General features: G+C 44.8%; 1 protein-coding gene across 3 annotated transcripts in view; it reads left to right on the forward strand.

The window, feature by feature from the left end:
* LOC138250505 (serine/threonine-protein kinase Nek3-like) overlaps positions 1-26,166 on the forward strand; it is a 207,677-nt gene that overhangs the window by 93,350 nt on the left and 88,161 nt on the right. For all 3 annotated transcript variants that reach the window (XM_069205449.1, XM_069205448.1, XM_069205450.1), the window contains exons 7-8: positions 5,601-5,687; positions 8,269-8,323. In XM_069205449.1, the coding sequence (XP_069061550.1) occupies positions 5,601-5,687; positions 8,269-8,323 (142 nt within the window). The remainder of the gene's footprint in view (positions 1-5,600; positions 5,688-8,268; positions 8,324-26,166) is intronic.

Here is a 26,166-nt window from a genome sequence, read left to right on the forward strand (position 1 = left end):
AAAGTGGAGAATCTTTTTTCCACCATTATGTGTCTTCTGAATCCATAGCACAATTGAAAGGATGTTCTGCTACACGTATACACACAAGATGGAAAATAGGGAACCAGTTCATGATTAGGAAAAAAGTGACATGCAAGCAATGCAAAGCTTAAACATCCAGGGAGAGAACCTAACCTGGATCATCTGCTGAACAGGCATACTGTGAAGAGCGTGTAATAAGATGACACATGACGATATTTATGAAAGCCCATTAGAAGGAGGGAAGCCGAAGCAGAAACACTAAATACCGTTGGTTTTTGGAGACATGAGATTTTAGAGCTCATTAGCACCAATAGTCTTTTTTTTCTCCATTAAAAATAATTTTTCAAACAGACAATGATTGCAATAGGGGCTGCAATCAAGGCTTAAATAACAGGGTTTGCAAAATGTCAGACATTGCATTTGCACAACATCCACAAGGGTCTGACTGTCACACAGCCACTGCTGCAGCTGACCGTTGCATTCCCTGAGTGAATGAATGGTGGAAGATGATTGCCAAAAGATGATACTTTAAACTAAACATCTCAGTAATACTTTAAAAAAAAGGTGTTCTTCACATTATTGCACCATTGACACTTTTATGTTCCTGGTTGATGAACCTGCCAATGTAGCTCACCATCTGCTTTTGTGCCTATTGTTGATCACAAGTTGACAAGATGCTCCTTCTGCATACTCAAGGGCATTAGTGGGACTGGATTGCAGGGAAGTTCCTACTTTTAGCAGAGCAAAAGTAGATCCCTTAATTCTTGTACATTTTTGTGGCAGTAACTACATCATTCCCCTCAACTCTGATAATCCACATCTCTGTAAGTTTACAGGATGATATTCTGTGGATACTTCTTGTGAAGGGCCCTGAATACCTTCTGGCAGAAATTTGATCTGCCATCCATACACGTCTTTATCTTAGTTGCATTTAATCTGATTTTATTATAGTCTTAAATATTATGAGTTAAGATTTATGTTTTGTATAGTAATGGGACACCCCTTTCAACGGGGTGAAGAGAATGTATGTATGCGTATGGCATTTCTGTTGCTTAAACTAAAAGGCAGCAGAGCACTGTACATGGTCAAAGACAAGCATAAAGCCAACAAATAATAAAAGAGGAAGCTGGGGTGTGAATGGTTAATGCATTCTGATGTGGTGTTCTTTAAAGAGGTGAGTCTTCAACTCTTTCCCAAATTGGAGCAGCGTTCGGGGGGGGGGGTGTCATTATGGATACAGGAATGTTGTTCCAGATCCTGGGTGCATAGATGGAAAAGTCCCGGTATATAGGCTGTTGGTGTTCCAAAAACCACCAGAGATGGTGAGCATGTCTGCAAGATATAGTTGATGCTGCTCATGATGGCTTTGTTAATGATGCAGTTGGTTTTGAAGATGGTGCAGACCAGCAAGGGAAGCTAGTGGAGTTCCACCAGGGTGCGGGTAATGTGTTCCTATTCCGCCTGGCCCTAGAACAGCATGTATGATGCCCCCTAGGGTGCCAGGGTGGTCTTGGAGGTCATAGAGTAGGGCTTTGCCACCAACCAGATGCAAGAGAATGAGGGCTTGAACAACAGTTCTGAAATCTCTTTCTGGAAGAAATGCTTTGATTATCTTTAGAAGTGAGAGCTGGTATCAGGCCGTTTTTGTTTTTTCACCAATGTGTTCTTTGAGGGTGAGATGCAAGTGTGTTCAGCGAAAGGTGGGGTTCAAAATTGCCAAGGTTCATGTCATTGAGCCAGGTTTATTCTGTATCCTGTTTGTTGTTCTTGGCAAATAACCAGAATTCTCTGTTGTTGGATTGAGCTTATGTAGGGGCTGGACATTGAGGTCTGGATGATGTGAAAGCAGTGTTTGACATAATGGATATTTAAAGCGGAGGTGACTTTCAGATAGAGTTGTGTGTCATTGGCATTTTGGTATACCTTGATGCTCTTATTTGCAGGTAAAGCACAAAGTGACTCCATGTAAAGAATGTAGATGGCAGGAGATGGTATGGAACCCTGGGAAACTTCACAGATGCTAGGAATTGTTTGTGACCTGGAGGTGTCAATGTGAAAAAATGATGTCGGTTGAAAAAGTAGGAGGAGAACCAGTGAAGGACATTGCTGGTGCATCCCATTTAAAACTGCAGGGTGCATATGAGGGTGGGATGATCAACTGTATCAAAGGCAGTTGAGACATCCAGCAATGACGTTGTTTAGAAGGTGTTTGCATCAGACGTGGAGTTGATAGGGTGAGAAGAGTCTTTGAATTACCTGAAGGTTTGGTTCTCTCATTTGTGTTAACCTTGGTTTGTTAGTATGATGTTGAGCAGGGTATAGGGATGGCAAATTGGTCAGTCCAGTCCAGTCCAGGGTTATGGGTGGTTTGCATTGCACAATTGGTGATGTTGAGAACACAATATGGAGGATGTGGCATTTGAAGTGTATTGGGTGTGTGACATGCTGTACCATGCTGAGTGTATCAATGAGGTTGAAGAGGGTTATCTTGTATATTTAAAGATTATGCTGTCTAGGAGGTTGAGTCACTTATGAGTGTGGTGTGGGTATGTTAGAATGATGAGGTGGTGAGGAGATCTGAGAATTCATCAATGAAGTTCTTGTTCTGCGAGGGAGGCTTGTGGCTGAGATGGAAGGTGGCAGTCTGCATTACAGAGAGTGGGAAATGGCATGTCAGCAGTTCCGTTGAGTTGAGTGTTACTTGCTTGCCTAGGGTGCAGGACGAGGAGGACTTATGGATGATGGTAAGGCTTCCTCCATTCTTATTTGAGCGATTCACATGATGGGAAGAAGGACATCTAGGATATACAAAGAATACTTGAAAAGTAAATGTATATGCATATAATCTATGACATTATTGTTTCTACCATTTTATTCCCATGCACTTCATTTCCTTCTTTCAACAGTGCTGGGTATTGTTGGGAATATCATGACTTCCTGGCAGAGATCACTTTTTCATTTGAAAACATGTGCTGTTGAAGATGTAACAAGTGATGAATATCTGTTTCAGCAAATGCATGTTTCAATTCATATACACATACAGGACAGATTACATTTTAACTGCATTTTCCATTTTAGTCAGCCTATCTTGCTTGTTATCTTTCACAGAACTCGTAAAAGTGTTAATTCATCAAAACAACAACTTTGCAGCACCTTAGGGGACATAAGTATGATACAATTTCCCTGTCATATCTGTCTCAAGATGATACCGTGAACTTTTAAAGTAAACATGAGCTATAGATGATTCAAACGATTAGGGGTGTTTTACAGAATTAACATACTTTTGTCTGCCTGATCATTGGCCTGTCTATCTCCGACCTAGATACTACATGTCATTGTCGGTCTAAGAACCTGTGATGGTGTCCAATCATCCAGACAATGACATTGACAAAAACACCTAATGTGACATCAGTCTGAGACAAGAGCCTTGTTCCCTATATTTCAAGGTCAGGTAACAATAACATATACAGTGTAGTCTTAATTGATGTATCTTTACCATATTTGTTTATAGTAATGCATCTAAAACTTGCATATTGATGCACACAGGTTGTGTCAGACATTCCTAAGGTTATGCCAGAAACACCCCATACCAGACAAGCATTTGCAATGCAATGGGTCTTGCATCTGCTCGAGTTAGAGCTATTAGCGTTATAAACTCCTAACCTGACTTTTCTTGCCACATAAATTGAAAATTTAAAGTTAAACACTTTCACATAAGGGAGCCTATTCACAGCACCACGGCCGCCATGAGCATCAGCGTGAAGAGATAAACAAAAGGGAAAGAAGTTCGTTCGCAGTTAAACTTATTGGCAAAAGTGCAATTAGCCATGTAACAGAGGCGATGGCCAAGGCGGTAACAAAACCTCCCCAAGGAGGGACAAAGGTAAACCATTTACCAATGTAATCAAAGGATTTTTGAAGGGCAAGCCCACAAACGAGTGGTAGTGATGGGCGTGAGGTGGGCGTTGTTAAAAGCCCAGATACACACAAACACGTCGGAAAAGTAGAGCATGTAAGCAATGCTCGACCTAATAAGCCCCAGTATAAAATGCTTGTTAGGTGGCCATTTGGAAGGAGAGAAACGTCACCCAGGTCACAGATGCAGACTGCAGATCCGGATGAGCACAGCACCTGATTCTACCTTGACTGAATAAGTCTCCAGCAAGACTTTCCGAGGCTCTGCGAAGCATTTTGCCTTCACTAACTGGTGTCTGGATTGTCAAACTCTTTGCTCTTGTGTTTGAAATGGCTGGTTAAATATTCCGAACAGAGAACAAATCCTGTTGTCCAGGTATGCTCATCACCACTGAAACTCAGGATTTATTCATCTGCAAAAACTAGCACAGCGCTTAGAGGTAGCACAGTGTTATCTTTTTCCCTGTTTTCATTATTATTGGAAAGCTTAGCTGTTTTTAATACTTACGTCTTTGATGTTACCAATATAGCGTGCACTAGATCTCAGCATTTTAAAATAACTATTTAAAAATAAATATGTTGAAATGCATGTTCCATCTCTAGGGATCCTTGAGCGTGTAACTCATTATTTGGATTACCCATCGAGGCAGGTACGCCCTGTGGGTTGTGTGGGACTACAATAACCTGTTCTTTCACATTCAAGCGTTGTTGCATTGAACTAAGTTCACCCGTGGGTGTGGCAGCAAACCTTCTGAAGCTAAGCCATAGTCTTAGTTTATGCAACAGTAGGCCTTGCTATGTTTTGGAATATAGAGTGCTTTGCGTTTTTTATTCATCAAGCTCACAAGTACAGGTGCTGTGCACATCATCAGGTAAAACCACTCAGAGCAAAAGCTGTCATCAAAATGTCACATTATTGACCTAGGCTGTTTTGCTTTCTCACCCCCAGTTTCACAGGTCAGAATGTAGAATAATGTAAGTTGTTTATGACCAATAAAACTGCACACCTTTCCCCTTTCTTATTTATTTTTCTCATTCAGAGATCTGCATGTGGAAAAACTGCGAGTGCAATTTCACACTACTTGGAATGTGAATTGCATGCAAAGATCTTTTGTGTCTGATTACACATTCACCAAGGGACTCTGAATCAGACACCACAGTCTTCTTTTTCTTTCTTTGAACGTGTAACTGCTGAAGCCAGAGTCTTAGATTATGCAACAGGATGCCTTGCTATGTTTTGGGATATAGAGTGCTTTGGGTTTTTCATTCATCAAATTAACAAGTACGGGTGCTGTGCATATGGTCAGGAAAAACCACTCGGAGCAAAGGCTGTCATCAAAATGTCACATTATTGACCTGGGCTGTTAATGTAAGTTGTTTACGACCATTAAAACTGCACCCAATTTCCCTTTCTTATTTATTTTCAGAGATTAGCCTGCGGAAAACCTGCAAGTGCAATTTCACAGTACTTGGCTTGTGAATTGCATGCAAATATCTTTTGTGTCTGATTTCACATTCACCAAAAAACTCTGAAATCAGACACCACAATTGTCTTTTTTTTATTGGAACATGTAACTACTGAAGCTCTGAAATAAGTTGTTTTATTCACTAAGAGTTGCAGAAAACAGAAGCAGTAATGGCATTGTCTTTTTTGTTCCTGTTAGTCCAAAAGCATTTGCATGTACATATGTTGGAACACCTTACTACGTGCCTCCGGAAATCTGGGAAAACACACCATACAACAATAAAAGGTATGTGATCTTCCATTATGGGCCAACATAAAAAGTACAAGCTTGCTGCATTCCATTTCTGTTGATAATGTGCATCCATGTGTTTGTGAAATTAAGGCACACTATTTAGGTCTTTTAGGACATATTTTGATTGCTCCACTCCATTTCCATTAAGATGTTTGCATCACTCAATTAGATTATGTGCATGGTTACCAAACAATTGTGGTTGAATGAATATCGTAGGCAGCTTGCTTTAGGGTAACAAGACCAGGAGCCTCCATTATTCCGTTGTGTCAGACGAGACACAGACTTGAAACATTGGTTGGAGTGTATTTCTGGGAGAAGCAGTTTCCTGGCTCAAGTGACTCAAGAGTTTAGGCAAGTTCTCAGAGAATTAATGTGCTTTTTAGAAACTATGGTGACCAACTGCACCTCTTAGAAATTGTTTTAATTACATATAAAATACTTTTTAGCTTTTCATCACTTATCTGTGTGCTGACCGTTTCTTATTCTAGCTGGTGGTTGTTCAAGGTCGGTGATGCTCATCATTTGTTAATATGAAGGGCTTGTCGAATGTAAGAAATCTTTCTAGTGACAAATCAACGAAAGAGTTGTTTTTACAGAAAATCGCTAATCAGTTCAAAAAGCAGTGCAAGAAAACTTTGGCCACTACCTAGTGACATGTTTTCATCTATTTGCAGCAAATGTGATGATTTTCTTGCTTATTGATGTGATGCCACCTTGAATACTTACTTCTCATTTGGTGAGGGTGTCATCATGCGCAGAGATACACGAGTTTACGAAAATGTGTATTAAGGTTATTATTAGTTGCATTTCTATGATGTTTCTCCTACGTGGATTCTGTAATCAAGTCTCTTATTCATATTTTCATGTTGGAAGCACTCCTGAGTTTACAGCACCCAATATGCAGTCACTGGGCTCTTAGTTTGCTCAGTCCTTTATATTTTTGAATTTGTTTTTCTACTTCAAAATAGTTTGACCAAAGGCACTTTGGTTTGCTGTAGTGCTTACTTTCTCTTTGATTCAGTGGATATGCATGGTATATCTTTGGCCATTTCGATATCATACACGAGTAATGCTTTTTCTGTATGACATCTAGGACATCAAGAGCCTAAACAAAGGCATTATTATGCTCATCGTAAAGTGCATTACTTATGTATGCAGAAAATACTTTGATAAAAACATTTTTGTGAGGTGATACTTTTCTCTCCATTCTTATATGGACTTTAGCAATTCTCTCAGCCTAGGCAAGTCTCTCTTTTTTTGTAATATAGTTGTCAAGGACCATTCTATAATGTTCCTGCTTCGGTTCTCCACCACATCAAAGATCCTATGCTCCTGTGGTTTATCTTGAAATCAGGGCAACGCTGTTCTAATTACTGCCGATGCAGCTTCAAATGGCAGAAACTGTATCATATCCATCTTTCTGTTCCTCCTGCGACTCCTTAGAGCTCATCAATTTCTTAGGAGGCATGAGGAGGGTTGCAGGAGGGTTGGAGAGCTTTATCAGTCTATTTCCTTGGAAGCATAGCATACTGGTAACCTTCTACATAAGGTCATTGCACAGTTATGTTTCAGTGTATCTTCTGCTGATATCCTTAAAAAAATCTGGTATTTTGAAAAACTTAAAAGATGACCGTGTCAATAGAGAAGGTCAAACCTGGTGCAAAGTTATATAGCATTATAAATAAAAGTGACCTTTAGCCACTCTTCCTTTAGCAATTGGGCAATATTTGATGTGTCTAGGGCCACTATGGCCTCGATTTCCAACCAGTTTTTCAAAGTAGTGTTGTTACTTAGCAAACACTACCTCCCCTCTCCCCCAGTCGGTTCCATGTGTGTATCAGGCTTCTAACCACTTGTGGTAAGGGTTCCAGTTGATCCTCTCAGTGTGCAATATTTTAGCCCAAGCCCTTGTACAGAAAACATTTCGAGTCATTCTTTTGAATTTGCTTTTTTTCACTGTACATTTCCACACACATTATGTTAAAATAAAAGGAACCGCAAAAACGAAATACCATAATAACTAACTCAAGAACAAGAAACCTGAAAACATGAGTTTTGGGTACTCATTATTGAAAAATACTGAACACGAAAACTGTACTTTTTATATTTTTAAGAATAACAACATGTTATTAATTAGCAATGAGTAACAGCTATAAAGAGGGTTAGGTGATTAGGAAGAGGTATGTGTAGATATAGAGGTTGTTGAAGAACTTGTGGTTAAGGTGAGTGCAGATGTAACTTGTAAAAGGTAGATTGGAGTGTGGAAGACACAGTTAGGTATAGACAAAGATTTTTTAAGTGTTGTGACTTGTACACACTCCTGCATAGCTCGGCACAGTCACACTTGTAGTCTGAACATTGTAATTTAGGACATTTAAGGAAAGTTCCAAGGTAAACCGTCACAAATTCCCAACATGTGCGATGTCTCACTAACAGCTGATGAGCCAATTGATCCTTTGATTTTCAAACTTTTTTTCTGGAATATTGTTATACAGGTGTGTTTGTATTACATTGTTGACTGTGATCTCTTACAATTATTCAACTAATGTTTGTGTATTTCTTTTTAACCCTACAGTGATATCTGGTCGTTGGGATGCGTTTTATATGAAATGTGCACTTTAAAACACCCAGTAAGTGCTTTAAAGTTATCATGCATTTTATTTATGCATTTATCTTGACTGAGACAATGCAGAAGGGCACTTTGCCTAAAGCTTGCATAGAATCTGAACTACATCCTTCTATAGAAAGATATGTTGATTCAGTCTTATTCTGAAAGTTCTCTTTGAGCCTTATTGTGTAGCAATTGTATTCCCACTAACTCTGCTGCTAATTCTCATTTGAACTATTAACCAGGATTTTGGCCTAATTCAGAACTTAGTCCTAAGTCACTCTTACGTCCTCTAGGAGGAAGCCCCTTTCACAAGTTTAGTGCTATACTGTGCTCAGAGCTTGACACTGGAGGCATATGGGAATTGAGGGTCTCAGTCGCGGTTGGACTGCCGCCAAAGCAGCGGTCTGACCATGACATTACGACTGTGGCAAAAGCGCCATGGTCAAACTGCCGGCACCGCCATATTACGGCCACTAGACAGCCTGGCGGTACTGGCGGTCCCAGTCCGCCAAGGCAGCGCTGCCCTGGGGATTACGATCCCTCTCTCCACCGGCGTTTCACTGCCATGTAAATTCTGTCAGAGACAGGGTACCAGGGGCCACAGGTGGGCCCCTGCTTTGACAGTGCACTTGGCATGGGCACTTTAGGGGCCCCCTGGCCAGCTGGTGCACCTGACACACAACAGCATTGCCGCCGTCTCTATTATTATTGTGTGTTTCCCGCTGGCCAGTGGGCGGAAACTGTGTTTCTGCCCGCTGGCCCAGCGGGAAGGCAGCCACACTGGCGGCCTCCTGACCTGCAGGAGTTTGGCGGGCGGCCTTTCCCGCCTGCGAAACTCCTAATGAGTGCCTGAATGACCAAGGCAGCGAGCATGGTTTGTAAGAGATATCTTCTTCGTGAAGCTGATCAGGAAGTGTTTTATTTAATTGGAACATGTCATTACACAGATATGTATTTGTTTAGTTGTTTGTTTGTTTACTTAGTTATTTTTAGGTATGTATTAAGCTCTCTTCCTTTTGAAGGCACCATGACGCTGGGAATGCACAATCTGAGAGGCTTATATAAAGGTTCTGATCCTTGAAGGGGTATAGCAAGATCTTCAACGATTTAAAAAAAAAAAAAAAAAAAAAAAAAACGTTCATAAGTCAAGCTCAGTAACCAAGGGTAATGGGAGTAGTTTCCAGTAGGTGACTGCTACCACCTAAAAGCTTCCATAATTTGTTTCAACTTGTCCACATTTTATTTCAGAACTACTGTTGCTAATACAAACTGATCTTGCAGCCCATTGCATTTCCTTATAGTGCTTACCCTAATAATAAAGGCTTTCCTATATATATGTTTCAACATTTCATATATTTGGATAAAACCCTTGCAGACAACCCTTGTTCACAGATGCATATAATAGCACAGTAAACTAGCAGCCAAAGTATTTGTGCTGCCTGCGTGGGCCTACATGTCTGGTGGACAAAATAAGCATGATAACCTTGCCTTGATACCAACCACCCCGAGCTTCAGTCTGTATGAATGCCACACCCTGTGCTGCACACTATCAACTACTACCAATGCTTTGTCTGAACAGAGGCAAGATTGGTCTAAGTGTGGTCAGGTAGTGAAAGCAGTTGCTAAATAAATTGCTTACCTAGGGGTTAACAGTCATAGCTGCATCATGGCCTTTGAGGTGTGTTAGGCCTTGACCTAGAATGGCCGGGCCAGGGAAGGATGCTGTGCTGGGTTTATCTTTAGCCCCGAAATGTATAAGGTTAGATTTCTTGCTGTTAAGGTCAAAGAAGTTCTCCCCCCCCTTTCAGGATTCCGTTAAGATCAGTATGCTTTTCAGGATGATCACCAGGGCAATGTTACTAGAAAACCTGATGTAAGCTTGAGTATTGTCTGCCCACAATTAAACTCTCACTTGAGAAAAATAGATCAACAACAAAGGAGCAATATATATTAAAATGGATTGGTGAATGTGATGTGCCTTTCTCAAACCCCAACACACTGTGAGACTTTGTGAGGGAGAAATGGCCCATTCTACACCTTTGTGAACAGTGTGAAAGAAAAAGTCAAAACTAATCATGTGTGAGTTTGTCAGTGTGAGGAACTGATGCATGACTGTTCAGAAGTATGGAATGATTGACTGTCTCAAAAGTTGCAGAAAGGTCCAAAATGTCTGGCAGGCATCCTAACCCGTCATCCACAAACCTGAGTATGGCATCCTAGACATTTACCAAGGTGCATTCTATGCCCTGAGACGTTTGATAGCCAGATTTTAAAGAAGAAAAAGAGTTGCTGGTGTTCAAGAAATATTGTAATTGATTGGTGAAAACCTTTTTTATGTCTTTGGCCAGAACTGTTTACTTGGTAATGGTCCTAAAGTTGGCTGGAATGATAGTATCCAGGTTATAATTTTATAAGTGGAATAATGTTTACTTTTTTCCAGTCAGAGGGAATAAACCCTGCTGAGACTGAAGGTTTGATCAGAAGTCAATGGAATGAATGGGGCTGCATGATCTTTTAGTAGCCATGCTGTAGCTGTATCAGTGGTAATGTCAATAGGTTTGTACACTTTTATAGTGGATTAACATTTATAGTAAATTAATGTAAAATTTACAGTGGATATTTTAAAATGTGCATTCCTTCATACAGTTTTTTAAAGAAACTATGGGCTTTATTACAACTTTGGAGGAGGGTGTTAATCCGTCCCAAATGTGACGGATATCCTATCTACCGTATTACGAGTTCCATAGGATATAATGGACTCGTAATACGGCGGTGGTATATCCGTCACATTTGGGACGGATTAACACCCTCCTTCAAAGTTGTAATCAGGCCCTATATATTTTGCTCCATTCTGAACTAAATCATTCAGACTCTGCAGGTATACCTATGTGCTATATAAGCACAGGTATACCTGCAGAGTCCAAAAATGAATCTGCTGCCTCCACCTCCACCCAATAGTAGTTTGATTTGTTATATGTGCCGTAGGCTCTATTGGAAAGTCGGCCCAGTTGTGTGTCCCCAGCAGCTATCTTTGCATATGTTAGTAAGCTAACATTACTTATCTTCCATTGCCTCCACCGCTTCACCCCCACCAGGCACAGAAATCAGTAAAAACTTACAAATATCCCCACTACACACATATGTTCAAGTAGAGAAGGAGGTTTTCACATGTGCAACCTAAACATGAATCTGGGCTTAGTTGGTGGTAATATAGTGGGTAGATTGGTAACCTCATTGATTAACCTTCGTCCAGATTGTGCGTACCATAACAGTGTGGTGTGGCAATACGTTACTCTTAGCTTTTGGTAGCATTATTAAACTTTTTCAGGACACTTACATATCAGCTTTGGATAACTGACTCCCTCCACATAATATTGAAAAGTAGGGTGAGTCAGTGGTAGGCACAAATACATTCTGCAAATACACAGAATGGTAGGGTTATGGTACGACCAACACACGTGACACACATGACCTCCCGAATACCTTGTTCTATACATCCTCCCCCACTGCTCACAAGCCACTGCATCAGCAATTAGGTTTATGCTTTTTAGTCTATGCGCAGCATGTGATCCACAGCTACACATGCTGCAAATGGAAAAACATTACGTTCGATGGCATCTGTCGCTGTAGATACACATGTTCTGCATAGCTCGCCATCTGGTGTTGGGTCGGAGTGTTACAAGTTGTTTTTCTTCGAAGAAGTCTTTCGAGTCACGGGACCGAGTGACTCCTCCTTCTGTCTCCATTGCGCATGGGCTTCGACTCCATCTTCGATTGTTTTCTTTCCGCCATCGGGTTCGGACGTGTTCCTGTCGCTCCGAGTTTCGGAACGGAAAGTTAGTTAATATCGGAAGATTTTTGTCGGTATTGTTGCGTTCGGGATCGGCGTAGTTAGAGTCAACACCGCATCGAAGATCGACGCGCTCCGGTGCCCTTCGGGGTAGTTTTCGATCCCCCGTCGGGGCCTGGTCGGCCCGACCGCGTGTCGAACAACGTCGATGGAACGGACCCCGTTCCGTTTTTGTCCCAAATGCCACAACAAATACCCGTATACAGACCAACATTTGGTCTGTAACCTGTGCCTGTCGCCTGAGCACAGTGAAGAGACTTGCGAGGCCTGTCGTGCGTTCCGGTCCCGAAAGACACTCCGTGACCGTCGAGCCAGGAGACTTCAGATGGCGTCCACGCCGACAGTGCACCGAGAGTTCGAGGAACAAGAGGAAGAAGAAGCCTTTTCGATCCACGAATCGGACTCCGAGGAATTCGACGATCAAAGAACCGTGAGTAAGACGTCGAAAACAACACAGAAGAAAAGTGACAAGGCCCAGGGGACGCCACTGCCACCAGGCCATGGCTCCACCCATATATTCGGTGACCGACCATCGGCACAGAAAAAGGCCAAGACAGTGCCGAGATCGTCCGACTCCGGTCGAGACACCGGCACGCAGCCTTCTCGGGATCGAGAAAGTGCTGGAGAAAAGCAACGACACCGAGATGGCGGTGTAGAAGCGGCTCGACACCGAGACAGCGGCACCGACGAAGATCGACGCCGAGAGGTTTCGACTCCAAAAAAGAAAAAAGCCACCTCGGAGCCGAAAAGAGATACAGGCAGGGTTTCGGTGCCGAAACAACCCGGAACCAACCCAGGTCCAGGCTCTTATACAGAGGAACAATCACTGTCCTCTCAGATGCGAAAGCATAGGTTTGAGGAAGAGCTGCAATCCACCGAAGTGGACCATACGCAAAAACGTATTTTCATACAGCAGGGAACAGGAAGAATAAGCACCCTTCCCCCCATTAGGAGAAAAAGGAGACTGGAGTTTCAAACAGACCAGGCGCCACAAACAAAAATGGTGAAAAAGGTGACTCCGCCACCCTCTCCTCCACCTGTAATTAACATCTCACCAGCGCAAACTCCGTCACATTCCCCGGCTCACACCACCATGAGCCAAGGTGACCAGGATCAAGACGCTTGGGACTTATATGACGCCCCAGTGTCGGACAACAGTCCGGAGGCATATCCGACAAAGCCCTCACCACCAGAAGACAGCTCAGCATACTCTCAAGTGGTGGCTAGAGCAGCACAATTCCACAACGTAAACCTCCACTCAGAACAAGTCGAGGATGACTTTTTATTCAACACCCTCTCCTCCACCCACAGCTCCTACCAAAGCCTGCCTATGCTGCCAGGTATGCTTCGGCACGCAAAGGAAATATTCAAGGAGCCGGTCAAAAGTAGGGCAATAACGCCAAGGGTGGAAAAGAAGTATAAGGCACCTCCTACAGACCCTGTTTTCATCACCACACAGCTGCCACCAGATTCCGTCGTAGTAGGAGCAGCTCGGAAAAGAGCCAACTCCCACACATCTGGGGATGCACCACCCCTAGATAAAGAGAGCCGCAAGTTCGATGCAGCTGGGAAAAGAGTCGCAGTACAAGCTGCAAACCAGTGGCGCATCGCTAACTCTCAAGCACTACTTGCGCGCTATGACAGAGCCCATTGGGATGAGATGCAACACCTCATCGAGCATCTTCCCAAGGAACTACAAAAGAGGGCAAAGCAGGTGGTTGAGGAAGGACAGAACATATCAAATAACCAGATACGATCTTCTATGGACGCTGCAGACACAGCTGCAAGAACAATTAATACATCTGTGACCATTAGAAGGCACGCATGGCTAAGAACGTCTGGGTTCAAACCAGAGATACAGCAGGCAGTGCTCAATATGCCATTCAACGAAAAACAACTGTTCGGACCAGAAGTGGACACGGCAATCGAAAAACTTAAAAAAGACACTGACACTGCTAAAGCCATGGGCGCACTCTACTCCCCGCAGAGCAGAGGAACCTACAGCACCTTCCGCAAGACACCCTTTAGAGGGGGGTTTCGGGGTCAGGCCACACAAGACAGCACCTCGCAGGCAACACCGTCCAGCTACCAGGGACAGTACAGGGGAGGCTTTCGGGGCCAATACAGAGGAGGGCAATTCCCTAGGAATAGAGGAAAATTTCAAAGCCCCAAAACCCCTACAACCAAGCAGTGACTCAGATGTCACTCACCCCCTCCACACAACACCAGTGGGGGGAAGAATAGGTCATTATTACAAAGCATGGGAGGAAATAACTACAGACACTTGGGTCTTAGCAATTATCCAACATGGTTATTGCATAGAATTCCTACAATTCCCTCCAAACATACCACCAAAAGCACAGAATTTATCAAAACAACATTCCGAACTTCTGGAAATAGAAGTTCAAGCACTATTGCAAAATAATGCAATCGAATTAGTACCAAACACACAAACAAACACAGGAGTCTATTCACTGTACTTCTTAATACCAAAAAAGGACAAAACACTGAGACCAATCCTAGACCTCAGAATACTAAACACCTACATCAAATCAGACCACTTTCACATGGTCACGCTACAAGAAGTGTTACCATTGCTAAAACTACAGGACTACATGACAACCTTAGACCTCAAAGACGCGTATTTCCATATACCAATACATCCGTCGCACAGGAAATACCTACGGTTCGTATTCAAAGGAATACATTACCAATTCAAAGTATTGCCTTTTGGTTTAACAACCGCACCAAGAGTCTTTACAAAATGTCTAGCAGTAGTGGCTGCACATATCAGAAGGCAGCAAATACATGTATTCCCGTATCTAGACGACTGGCTAATCAAAACCAATTCACTAACAAAGTGCTTACAACACACAAATCAAATCATACAAACCCTCTACAAACTAGGTTTCACCGTCAACTTTGCAAAATCCAACATTTTGCCGTGCAAAGTACAACAATACCTGGGAGCCATAATAGACACAACAAAAAGTGTAGCCACTCCAAGTCCACAAAGAATTCAAAATTTCAACAAGATCATACAACGCATGTATCCAACACAAACAATACAAGCAAAGATGATATTACAACTCCTAGGGATGATGTCTTCATGCATAGCCATTGTCCCGAACGCAAGACTACACATGAGGCCCTTACAACAGTGCCTAGCATCACAATGGTCACAAGCACAGGGTCACCTTCTAGATCTGGTGTTAATAGACCGCCAAACTTACCTCTCGCTTCTATGGTGGAACAGTATAAATTTAAACAAAGGGCGGCCATTCCAAGACCCAGTGCCACAATACGTAATAACAACAGATGCTTCCATGACAGGGTGGGGAGCACACCTCGATCAACACAGCATACAAGGACAATGGAACGTACATCAAACAAAACTGCATATAAATCACCTAGAAATGCTGGCAGTTTTTCAAGCATTATGGCTTTCCAACCAATTATAACTCACAAATACATTCTTGTCAAAACAGACAACATGACAACAATGTATTACCTAAACAAACAGGGGGGGACACACTCAACGCAGTTGAGCCATCTAGCACAGAAGATATGGCGATGGGCAATTCACAACCACATTCGCCTAATAGCGCAGTTTATTCCAGGGATCCAGAATCAACTTGCAGACAATCTCTCTCGAGATCACCAACAGGTCCACGAATGGGAAATTCACCCCCAAATTCTAAACACTTACTTCAGACTCTGGGGAACACCTCAAATAGACTTGTTTGCAACAAGAGAGAACGCAAAATGCCAAAACTTCGCATCCAGATATCCACACAGGCAGTCCCAAGGCATTGCCCTATGGATGAACTGGTCAGGGATATTTGCCTACGCTTTTCCTCCTCTCCCTCTCCTTCCTTATCTGGTAAACAAATTGAGTCAAAACAAACTCAAACTCATTTTAATAGCACCAACTTGGGCAAGGCAACCCTGGTACACAACACTGCTAGACCTATCAGTAGTACCCCACATCAAATTGCCCAACAGGCCGGATCTGTTAACACAACACAACCAACAGATCAGACATCCAGATCCAGCATCGCTGAATCTAGCAATCTGGCTCCTGAAATCCTAGAATTCAGACACTTACAACTTACCCAAGAATGTATGGACGTCATAAAACAAGCCAGAAGGCCGTCCACTAGGCACTGCTATGCAAGTAAATGGAAGAGGTTTGTCTGCTACTGCCATCATAATCAGATCCAACCTTTACACGCAACTCCAAAGGACATAGTGGGTTACTTGCTTCACTTACAAAAATCTAACCTAGCCTTCTCTTCCATTAAAATACACCTTGCGGCAGTATCTGCATACCTGCAGACTACCTATTCAACTTCCCTATATAGGATACCAGTCATTAAAGCATTCATAGAAGGCCTTAGAAGAATTATACCACCAAGAACACCACCGGTTCCTTCATGGAACTTAAATGTTGTCTTAACAAGACTCATGGGTCCACCTTTTGAACCCATGCACTCTTGCGAAATACAGTTCCTAACCTGGAAGGTTGCATTTCTCATCGCCATTACATCTCTAAGAAGAGTAAGCGAAATTCAGGCGTTTACAATACAAGAACCTTGTATACAACTACACAAAAATAAAGTCGTCCTAAGGACTAATCCTAAATTTTTACCAAAGGTTATTTCACCGTTCCACCTAAATCAAACAGTGGAACTATCAGTGTTCTTCCCACAGCCAGATTCCGTAGCTGAGAGGGCACTACATACATTAGATGTCAAAAGAGCATTAATGTACTACATTGACAGAACGAAAAACATCAGAAAGACTAAACAACTATTTATTGCATTCCAAAAACCTCATGCAGGAAACCCAATATCAAAACAAGGTATAGCCAGATGGATAGTTAAATGCATCCAAATCTGCTACCTTAAAGCAAAACGACAACTGCCCATTACACCAAGGGCACACTCAACCAGAAAAAAAGGTGCTACCATGGCCTTTCTAGGAAACATCCCAATGCAAGAAATATGTAAGGCAGCCACATGGTCTACGCCACACACGGTCACCAAGCACTACTGTGTAGACGTGTTATCCGCACAGCAAGCCACAGTAGGTCAAGCCGTGTTAAGAACATTATTTCAAACCACTTCCATTCCTACAGGCTGAGCCACCGCTTTTGGGGAGATAACTGCTTACTAGTCTATGCAGAACATGTGTATCTACAGCGACAGATGCCATCGAACTGAAAATGTCACTTACCCAGTGTACATCTGTTCGTGGCATCAGTCGCTGGAGATTCACATGTGCCCACCCACCTCCCCTGGAGCCTGTAGCAGTTTGGAAGTTAGCTTCAACTTTGTACATTTGTATATATATTATTTTAACCTTAAATAGGTACATACTTAGTCACTCCATTGCATGGGCACTATTACTACAACACAACTCCTACCTCACCCTCTGCGGGGAAAACAATCGAAGATGGAGTCGACGCCCATGCGCAATGGAGACAGAAGGAGGAGTCACTCGGTCCCGTGACTCGAAAGACTTCTTCGAAGAAAAACAACTTGTAACACTCCGACCCAACACCAGATGGCGAGCTATGCAGAACATGTGAATCTCCAGCGACTGATGCCACGAACAGATGTACACTGGGTAAGTGACATTTTCATTACCAGTAACTATTGGCTTACAGTGTCTTTCTATGGGGAGAGGCTCTTTTCTCTAACAAGCAAGTAAGAGAGACAGCCTCTCCACCCCCTTTAAATGGAGGGCAATACAATTTTGTTTGATTTTGAGGCTGAAGATCAATTGGAGCCATCCATATACACCCACTGGAGGAGGAATGATGAGATGTCATCTAACTGAGTGACCAGTATTGATACTAATGTGGCAAACAGTCACATTCTTCAACGTGTAAGAATAAATACACCACACCAGGGAAAAGATCTAAATGTAATGTGGAGTACAAACTGTATATAACCCCATGCAAACACAGTACAATTAAAACAAATCAGGTGTAGTGTGTGCTAAGTTCAAGCCATAGCAACAGTTTCAAAGTAAAAAGCACAATACTAACATTTTCAAAGAAATTCGTAAAAATAGAGAAAGAAATTACTGAGCAAAAACTCCAAGGTCATTAGAATTGAATATGGAGAACATGATATATGAATTTGTGAAGTTTTCAAGCAAAAGGCACCTATAAAAAGTACAGTGTAGCTTTGAATGAATATTTTGGCATTATTCTCTGAAGACACGAGCAACTCAAGCTACACTTGCTCACAAACAGCAGATACTTGGTTTTGGCACCATTTAGGCCCTTATTACTAGTGGTGGATTAGGTGCAATTACAACTGCCTTCAGGCCGAGTTATCTGGTCTTCAAACTCCGGACCTGATCATGCCAGGCCCAGATACACTGGGCCTTGTTTTGCTGCTGCATAAGGCTGCTGGCTGTAGTACTGCTGGGCCGGCATCCCAGCACCCCACTACCATCACCCACCGCGTGCCACACCTGCTGACATTTTCTTCAAGGTTAGGAGCAGGTGAAAAAAGTCTGTGTTTTTCTCAGTGAAATGGGAAAACGATAAACCGTAAAGGACCAAGTAGTTTCAGGTTCATGCATTAAGTACCCATTACTTGGAGAAAACACAGAAAAGCTGGAATTTGGTGTGGGGATACCAGCCATAAATATATATTCCACTGCCCTGAATCCCTGTACCCAATTCTGGCCAACTAGTAATGAGGGCCCTGGGAGACTACTCACTTTTTTTGCTAAATGTTGTTATACTGGTCCTGTGGTCCATGTAATTAGATAATCTAATTTCTGCATTGATTGCATAAAATGAAAGTACAGACCCAATACATGGATGAGTAATGGCCACCATCTTCAGTAGATAATGGACAAGAAAGGGGAGAGTGAACATTATGGTGAATTTGTGTTTATCACTAACATTACAGATCTTATCAGTGTCATCAGGCAATGTCCTATCCACCTCTTAAAGGGGCTGGAAACCTGGTTGCATAGAATCAGTTATGCATGCTAAATCCATGTGTCCCTGTAAATGTGTCAGGACCTTCTCAATTATACAGCTAACAAAAGATGCACAAAAGTTCAAAGCTACTGGGGTCTTCAGGGTGTAGAGCTGTTTTATTTAAAAATATATATATATGTAGGTGTTTATCACTGTGTAATGACAAGCGTACATTTAATGTCACTGCACCCATCTTGTGGCTGCGTGTATAGGGCAGGCAGATTATTGCTGAGTAAGATTTAATTTGTCTCTAAGGACACTTCACAAGGTTTTACTATATTTGTACATTACCATGCAAGTATATGTGCCCATCCATTTACAGTAAGCCCTGAATTTTGCTTACTAGCTGGAATGGGTTTCAGGTTCTGTCAACATTGCTAGAAGAGGGATTTCTTTGATACTGAGAAACACACTGCAATTAAACAATTGAGACTTTACAAGCATTTTGTTTGTTGCAAAGCTACACCCACAGGGGTACACTCATCCTATGACAAACATACCCTGCTCGAAATTAATAACTTACACCCTTTTCGCCTCTTATGCGTGCCCCTCCCACGGTAGCCTTACCCCCTCCATCGGATCACCAAACGTCAGACCCGCGGCCATTCATCAAGCAAATTATAATCTTCATACCCCCTACTATATATTCTCATTTCCTACTCTGCTCCTATCTCTTATAAGTATCTCAGTTGTATTGTTTACCTGGATGCGTTTTTGTTTATGTCATAAATGCAATAACCTCTTCTGTGCCTTGGACGAGATGATCTCGTCCAAGGCTACAGTTCCCCTGTGCCTTGGACGAGATCATCTCGTCCATGGCACAGGGGAACTTGGGGGCGCGCTAGCGCGCCCCCCGTGCACCCCCCTCCCCCCCCCCAAGTCGGGGATGGAAGGGGAAGACCTTCCCCTTCCACCCCCGACCCCCCCGCACCCCCCCCTGTGACGTCAGCGCGCGCGCGCGCGCTGATGTGTCACAGGGGCCTCCCTCGTCGCGCTGGAAGCTCTGCTTCCAGCGCGATTGAAAAAGAAATGCAAAAGCATTTCTTTTTCAATCACTTGGGAGGCCCGGAGGGGCTTCAAAGGGAAGGAAAAGTATTTCCTTCCCTTTGAAGTCCCTCCGAGGGTTTCAAAAGCCGGATTGCTTGCAATCCGGTTTTTGAAACCCCACTAGACACCAGGGATTTTTTTTTTTTTCGTAGAAATTGACAAAAGGGAGCGACCCCTTGGGCAAGGGTCGCTCCCAGGGGGGGCATTTTTTTGAGAAGGCCTTTTCTGCCCCCCCTGGGGGCAGATCGGCCTTATTAGGCCGATCTGCCCCCAGGGGGGGCAGAAACCTCTAGGCACCAGGGACCTCTTTTGTTTTTTTTTTTTGTTTTTTTTTCATTTTTTTTTTATTGAGGTGGGGAGCGACCCCTTAGGCAAGGGTCGTTCCCCTTGGGGGAAAATTATATTTTGGCCATTTCTGCCCCCCTTGGGGGCAGATTGGCCTATTTTGATGAGGCCAATCTGCCCCCAAGGGGGGTAGAAACCACTAGACACCAGGGATTTTTTTTTATTTTTATGGTTATTGACAAAAGGGAGCGACCCCTTGGGCAAGGGTCGCTCCCAGGGGGGCATATTTTCGGGAAGGCCTTTTCTGCCCCCCCTGGGGGCAGATCGGCCTACTATTAGGCCGATCTGCCCCCAGGGGGGGCAGAAACCTCTAGGCACCAGGGACCTTTTTTTTTTTTTTTTTTTCATTTTTTTTTTTTTGGTGGGGAGTGACCCCTTAGGCAAGGGTCGCTCCCCTTGGGGGAAAATTATATTTTGCCCATTTCTGCCCCCCTTGGGGGCAGATTGGCCTATTTTGATGAGGCCAATCTGCCCCCAAGGGGGGTAGAAACCACTAGACACCAGGGAGTTTTTTCTTTGCGTGAATTTCACGCAAAGGGAGCGACCACTTAGGCAAGGGTCGCTCCCTGGGGGGGAGGGGAATTTATTTTAGGCCATTTCTGCCCCCCCTGGGGGCAGATCGGCCTATTATTAGGCCGATCTGCCCCCAGGGGGGGAAGAAACCTCTAGGCGCCAGGGCAAATTTTTTTTTTGTGTTTTTTTTTTTGGTTCTTTTTTTTTTTTTAGAGATGGGGAGCGACCCATCAGGCAAGGGTCGCTCCCCTGGGGGGCAAATTGTATTTAGACCATTTCTGCCCCCCTGGGGGCAGATTGGCCAATTTTAGGTCAATCTGCCCCCAAGGGGGCAGAAACCACTAGGCACCGGGGATTTGTTTTTTGGCGCCAATGTCACGCAGGGGGAGCGACCCCGTAGGCAAGGGTCGCTCCCGGGGGGGGGGGGGTGGGGGTTGGGGGGGCAAATTTATTTTAGGCCATTTCTGCCCCCCCGGGGGACAGATCGGCCTATTATTAGGCCGAACTGCCCCCGGGGGGGGGGCAGAACACTCTAGGCACCAGGGCAATTTTTTTTTTGTGTTTTTTTTTTTTTGTTGTTTCTTTTTTTAGAGATGGGGAGCGACCCATCAGGCAAGGGTCGCACCCCTGGGGGGGCAAATTATATTTAGACCATTTCTGCCCCCCTGGGGGCAGATTGGCCAATTTTAGGGCAATCTGCCCCCAAGGGGGCAGAAACCACTAGGCACCGGGGATTTGTTTTTTGGCGCCAATCTCACGCAGGGGGAGCGACCCCGTAGGCAAGGGTCGCTCCCGGGGGGGGTTGGGGGGCAAATTTATTTTAGGCCATTTCTGCCCCCCCGGGGGACAGATCGGCCTATTATTAGGCCGAACTGCCCCCGGGGGGGGGGGGGGGCAGAACACTCTAGGCGCCAGGGCAATTTTTTTTTTGTGTTTTTTTTTTTTGTTGTTTCTTTTTTTAGAGATGGGGAGCGACCCATCAGGCAAGGGTCGCTCCCCTGGGGGGGGAAATTGTATTTAGACCATTTCTGCCCCCCTGGGGGCAGATTGGCAAATTTTAGGTCAATCTGCCCCCAAGGGGGCAGAATTCACTAGGCACCGGGGATTTGTTTTTTGGCGCCACTGTCACGCAGGGGGAGCGACCCCGTAGGCAAGGGTCGCTCCCGGGGGGGGGTGGGGGTTGGGGGTTGGGGGGGCAAATTTATTTTAGGCCATTTCTGCCCCCCCGGGAGACAGATCGGCCTATTATTAGGCCGAACTGCCCCCGGGGGGGGGGGGGGGGGGCAGAACACTCTAGGCACCAGGGCAATTTTTTTTTTGTGTTTTTTTTTTTTTGTTGTTTCTTTTTTTAGAGATGGGGAGCGACCCATCAGGCAAGGGTCGCTCCCCTGGGGGGGCAAATTGTATTTAGACCATTTCTGCCCCCCTGGGGGCAGATTGGCCAATTTTAGGTCAATCTGCCCCCAAGGGGGCAGAAACCACTAGGCACCGGGGATTTGTTTTTTGGCGCCAATGTCACGCAGGGGCAGTGACCCCGTAGGCAAGGGTCGCTCCCGGGGGGGGGATGGGGGTTGGGGGGGCAAATTTATTTTAGGCCATTTCTGCCCCCCCGGGGGACAGATCGGCCTATTATTAGGCCGAACTGCCCCCGGGGGGGGGGGGGGGGGGGCAGAACACTCTAGGCACCAGGGCAATTTTTTTTTTGTGTTTTTTTTTTTTTGTTGTTTCTTTTTTTAGAGATGGGGAGCGACCCATCAGGCAAGGGTCGCTCCCCTGGGGGGGCAAATTGTATTTAGACCATTTCTGCCCCCCTGGGGGCAGATTTGTCAATTTTAGGTCAATCTGCCCCCAAGGGGACAGAAACCACTAGGCACCGGGGATTTGTTTTTTGGCGCCAATGTCACGCAGGGGGAGCGACCCCGTAGGCAAGGGTCGCTCCCGGGGGGGGGGGTGGGTGTTGGGGGGGCAAATTTATTTTAGGCCATTTCTGCCCCCCCGGGGGGCAGATCGGCCTATTATTAGGCCGATCTGCCCCCCGGGGGGGGGGGGGGGCAGAAACCTCTAGGCGTCAGGGGAATTTTTCATTTTTTTCTTTTTTTTTTTCTTAGTTTTTTTTTTTTAGAGATGGGGAGCGACCCATCAGGCAAAAGTCGCTCCCCTGAGGGACAAATTGTATTTAGGCCATTTCTGCCCCCCTTGGGGGCAGATTGGCTGATTTTAGGTCAACCTGCCCCCAAGGGGGCAGAAACCACTAGGCACCGGGGATTTGTTTTTTGGTGCCAATGTCACGCAGGGGGAGCGACCCCGTAGGCAAGGGTCGCTCCCGACGGGGGAGGGTGGGGGTTGGGGGGGCAAATTTATTTTAGGGCATTTCTGCCCCCCCCCCCCCCCCCCCCCCCCTGGGGCCGGCTGAGCTACAGGCCAAACACCACAGGTAGGCACCTTGCAAAAAACACCTCTGTTTTCTGTGAAAAATATGTTGTGTCCACGTTGTGTTTTGGGCCATTTCCTTTTGTGGGCGCTAGGCCTACCCACAGAAGTGATGTACCATTTTTATCGAGAGACTTAGGGGAACGCTGGGTGGAAGGAAATTTGTGGCTCCTCTCAGATTCCAGAACTTTCTGTCACCGAAATGAGAGGAAAAAGTGTTTTTTGGGCCAAATTTTGATGTTTGCAAAGGATTCTGGGTAACATAACCTGGTCAGAGCCCCGCAAGTCACCCCATCTTGGATTCCCCTGGGTTTCTAGTTTTCAAAAATGCACTGGTTTGCTAGGTTTCCTCAGGTGTCGGCTGAGCTACAGGCCAAAATCCACAGGTAGGCACTGCTTTTTATAAAAAAATGTGATGTGTCCACGTTGTGTTTTGGGCCCTTTCCTTTCGTGGGCGCTAGTCCTACCCACACAAGTGAGGTATCATTTTTATCGGGAGACTTGGGGGAACGCTGGGTAGAAGGAAATTTGTGGCTCCTCTCAGATTCCAGAACTTTCTGCCACAGAAATGTGAGTAACATGTGTATTTTTAGCCAAATTTTGAGGTTTGCAAAGGATTCTGGGTAACAGAACCTGGTCCGAGCCCCGCAAGTCACCCCTCCTTGGATTCCCCTAGGTCTCTAGTTTTCAGAAATGCACAGGTTTGGTAGGTTTCCCTAGGTGCCGGCTGAGCTAGAGGCCAAAATCTACAGGTAGGCACTTCGCAAAAAACACCTCTGTTTTTTTCCAAAATTTAGGATGTGTCCACATTGCGCTTTGGGGTGTTTCCTGTCGCCGGCGCTAGGCCTACCCACGCAAGTGAGGTATCATTTTTATCGGGAGACGTGGGGGAACGCTGGGTGGAAGGAAATTTGTGGCTCCTCTCAGATTCCAGAACTTTCTGCCACAGAAATGTGAGGAACATGTGTTTTTTTAGCCAAATTTTGAGATTTGCAAAGGATTCTGGGTAACAGAACCTGGTCCGAGCCCCGCAAGTCACCCCTCCTTGGATTCCCCTAGGTCTCTAGTTTTCAGAAATGCACAGGTTTGGTAGGTTTCCCTAGGTGGCGGCTGAGCTAGAGGCCAAAATCTACAGGTAGTCACTTTGCTAAAAACAGCTCTGTTTTCTGTGATATGTCCACGTTGTGTTTTGGGGCATATCCTGTCGCGGGCGCTAGGCCTACCCACACAAGTGAGGTATCATTTTTATCGGGAGACGTGGGGGAACGCTGGGTGGAAGGAAATTTGTGGCTCCTCTCAGATTCCAGAACTTTCTGCCACAGAAATGTGAGGAACATGTGTTTTTTTAGCCAAATTTTGAGGTTTGCAAAGGATTCTGGGTAACAGAACCTGGTCCGAGCCCCGCAAGTCACCCCTCCTTGGATTCCCCTAGGTCTCTAGTTTTCAGAAATGCACAGGTTTGGTAGGTTTCCCTAGGTGGCGGCTGAGCTAGAGGCCAAAATCTACAGGTAGTCACTTTGCTAAAAACAGCTCTGTTTTCTGTGATATGTCCACGTTGTGTTTTGGGGCATATCCTGTCGCGGGCGCTAGGCCTACCCACACAAGTGAGGTATCATTTTTATCGGGAGACGTGGGGGAACGCTGGGTGGAAGGAAATTTGTGGCTCCTCTCAGATTCCAGAACTTTCTGCCACAGAAATGTGAGGAACATGTGTTTTTTTAGCCAAATTTTGAGATTTGCAAAGGATTCTGGGTAACAGAACCTGGTCCGAGCCCCGCAAGTCACCCCTCCTTGGATTCCCCTAGGTCTCTAGTTTTCAGAAATGCACAGGTTTGGTAGGTTTCCCTAGGTGGCGGCTGAGCTAGAGGCCAAAATCTACAGTTAGTCACTTTGCTAAAAACAGCTCTGTTTTCTGTGATATGTCCACGTTGTGTTTTGGGGCATATCCTGTCGCGGGCGCTAGGCCTACCCACACAAGTGAGGTATCATTTTTATCGGGAGACGTGGGGGAACCCTGGGTGGAAGGAAATTTGTGGCTCCTCTCAGATTCCAGAACTTTCTGCCACAGAAATGTGAGGAACATGTGTTTTTTTAGCCAAATTTTGAGGTTTGCAAAGGATTCTGGGTAACAGAACCTGGTCCGAGCCCCGCAAGTCACCCCTCCTTGGATTCCCCTAGGTCTCTAGTTTTCAGAAATGCACAGGTTTGGTAGGTTCCCCTAGGTGGCGGCTGAGCTAGAGGCCAAAATCTACAGGTAGTCACTTTGCTAAAAACAGCTCTGTTTTCTGTGATATGTCCACGTTGTGTTTTGGGGCATATCCTGTCGCGGGCGCTTTGGCCTACCCACACAAGTGAGGTATCATTTTTATCGGGAGACGTGGGGGAACGCTGGGTGGAAGGAAATTTGTGGCTCCTCTCAGATTCCAGAACTTTCTGCCACAGAAATGTGAGGAACATGTGTTTTTTTAGCCAAATTTTGAGGTTTGCAAAGGATTCTGGGTAACAGAACCTGGTCCGAGCCCCACAAGTCACCCCTCCTTGGATTCCCCTAGGTCTCTAGTTTTCAGAAATGCACAGGTTTGGTAGGTTCCCCTAGGTGGCGGCTGAGCTAGAGGCCAAAATCTACAGGTAGTCACTTTGCTAAAAACAGCTCTGTTTTCTGTGATAT

The sequence above is a fragment of the Pleurodeles waltl genome, chromosome 8 (assembly GCF_031143425.1).
Source record: "Pleurodeles waltl isolate 20211129_DDA chromosome 8, aPleWal1.hap1.20221129, whole genome shotgun sequence".
NCBI classification, from domain to species: Eukaryota; Metazoa; Chordata; class Amphibia; order Caudata; family Salamandridae; genus Pleurodeles; species Pleurodeles waltl.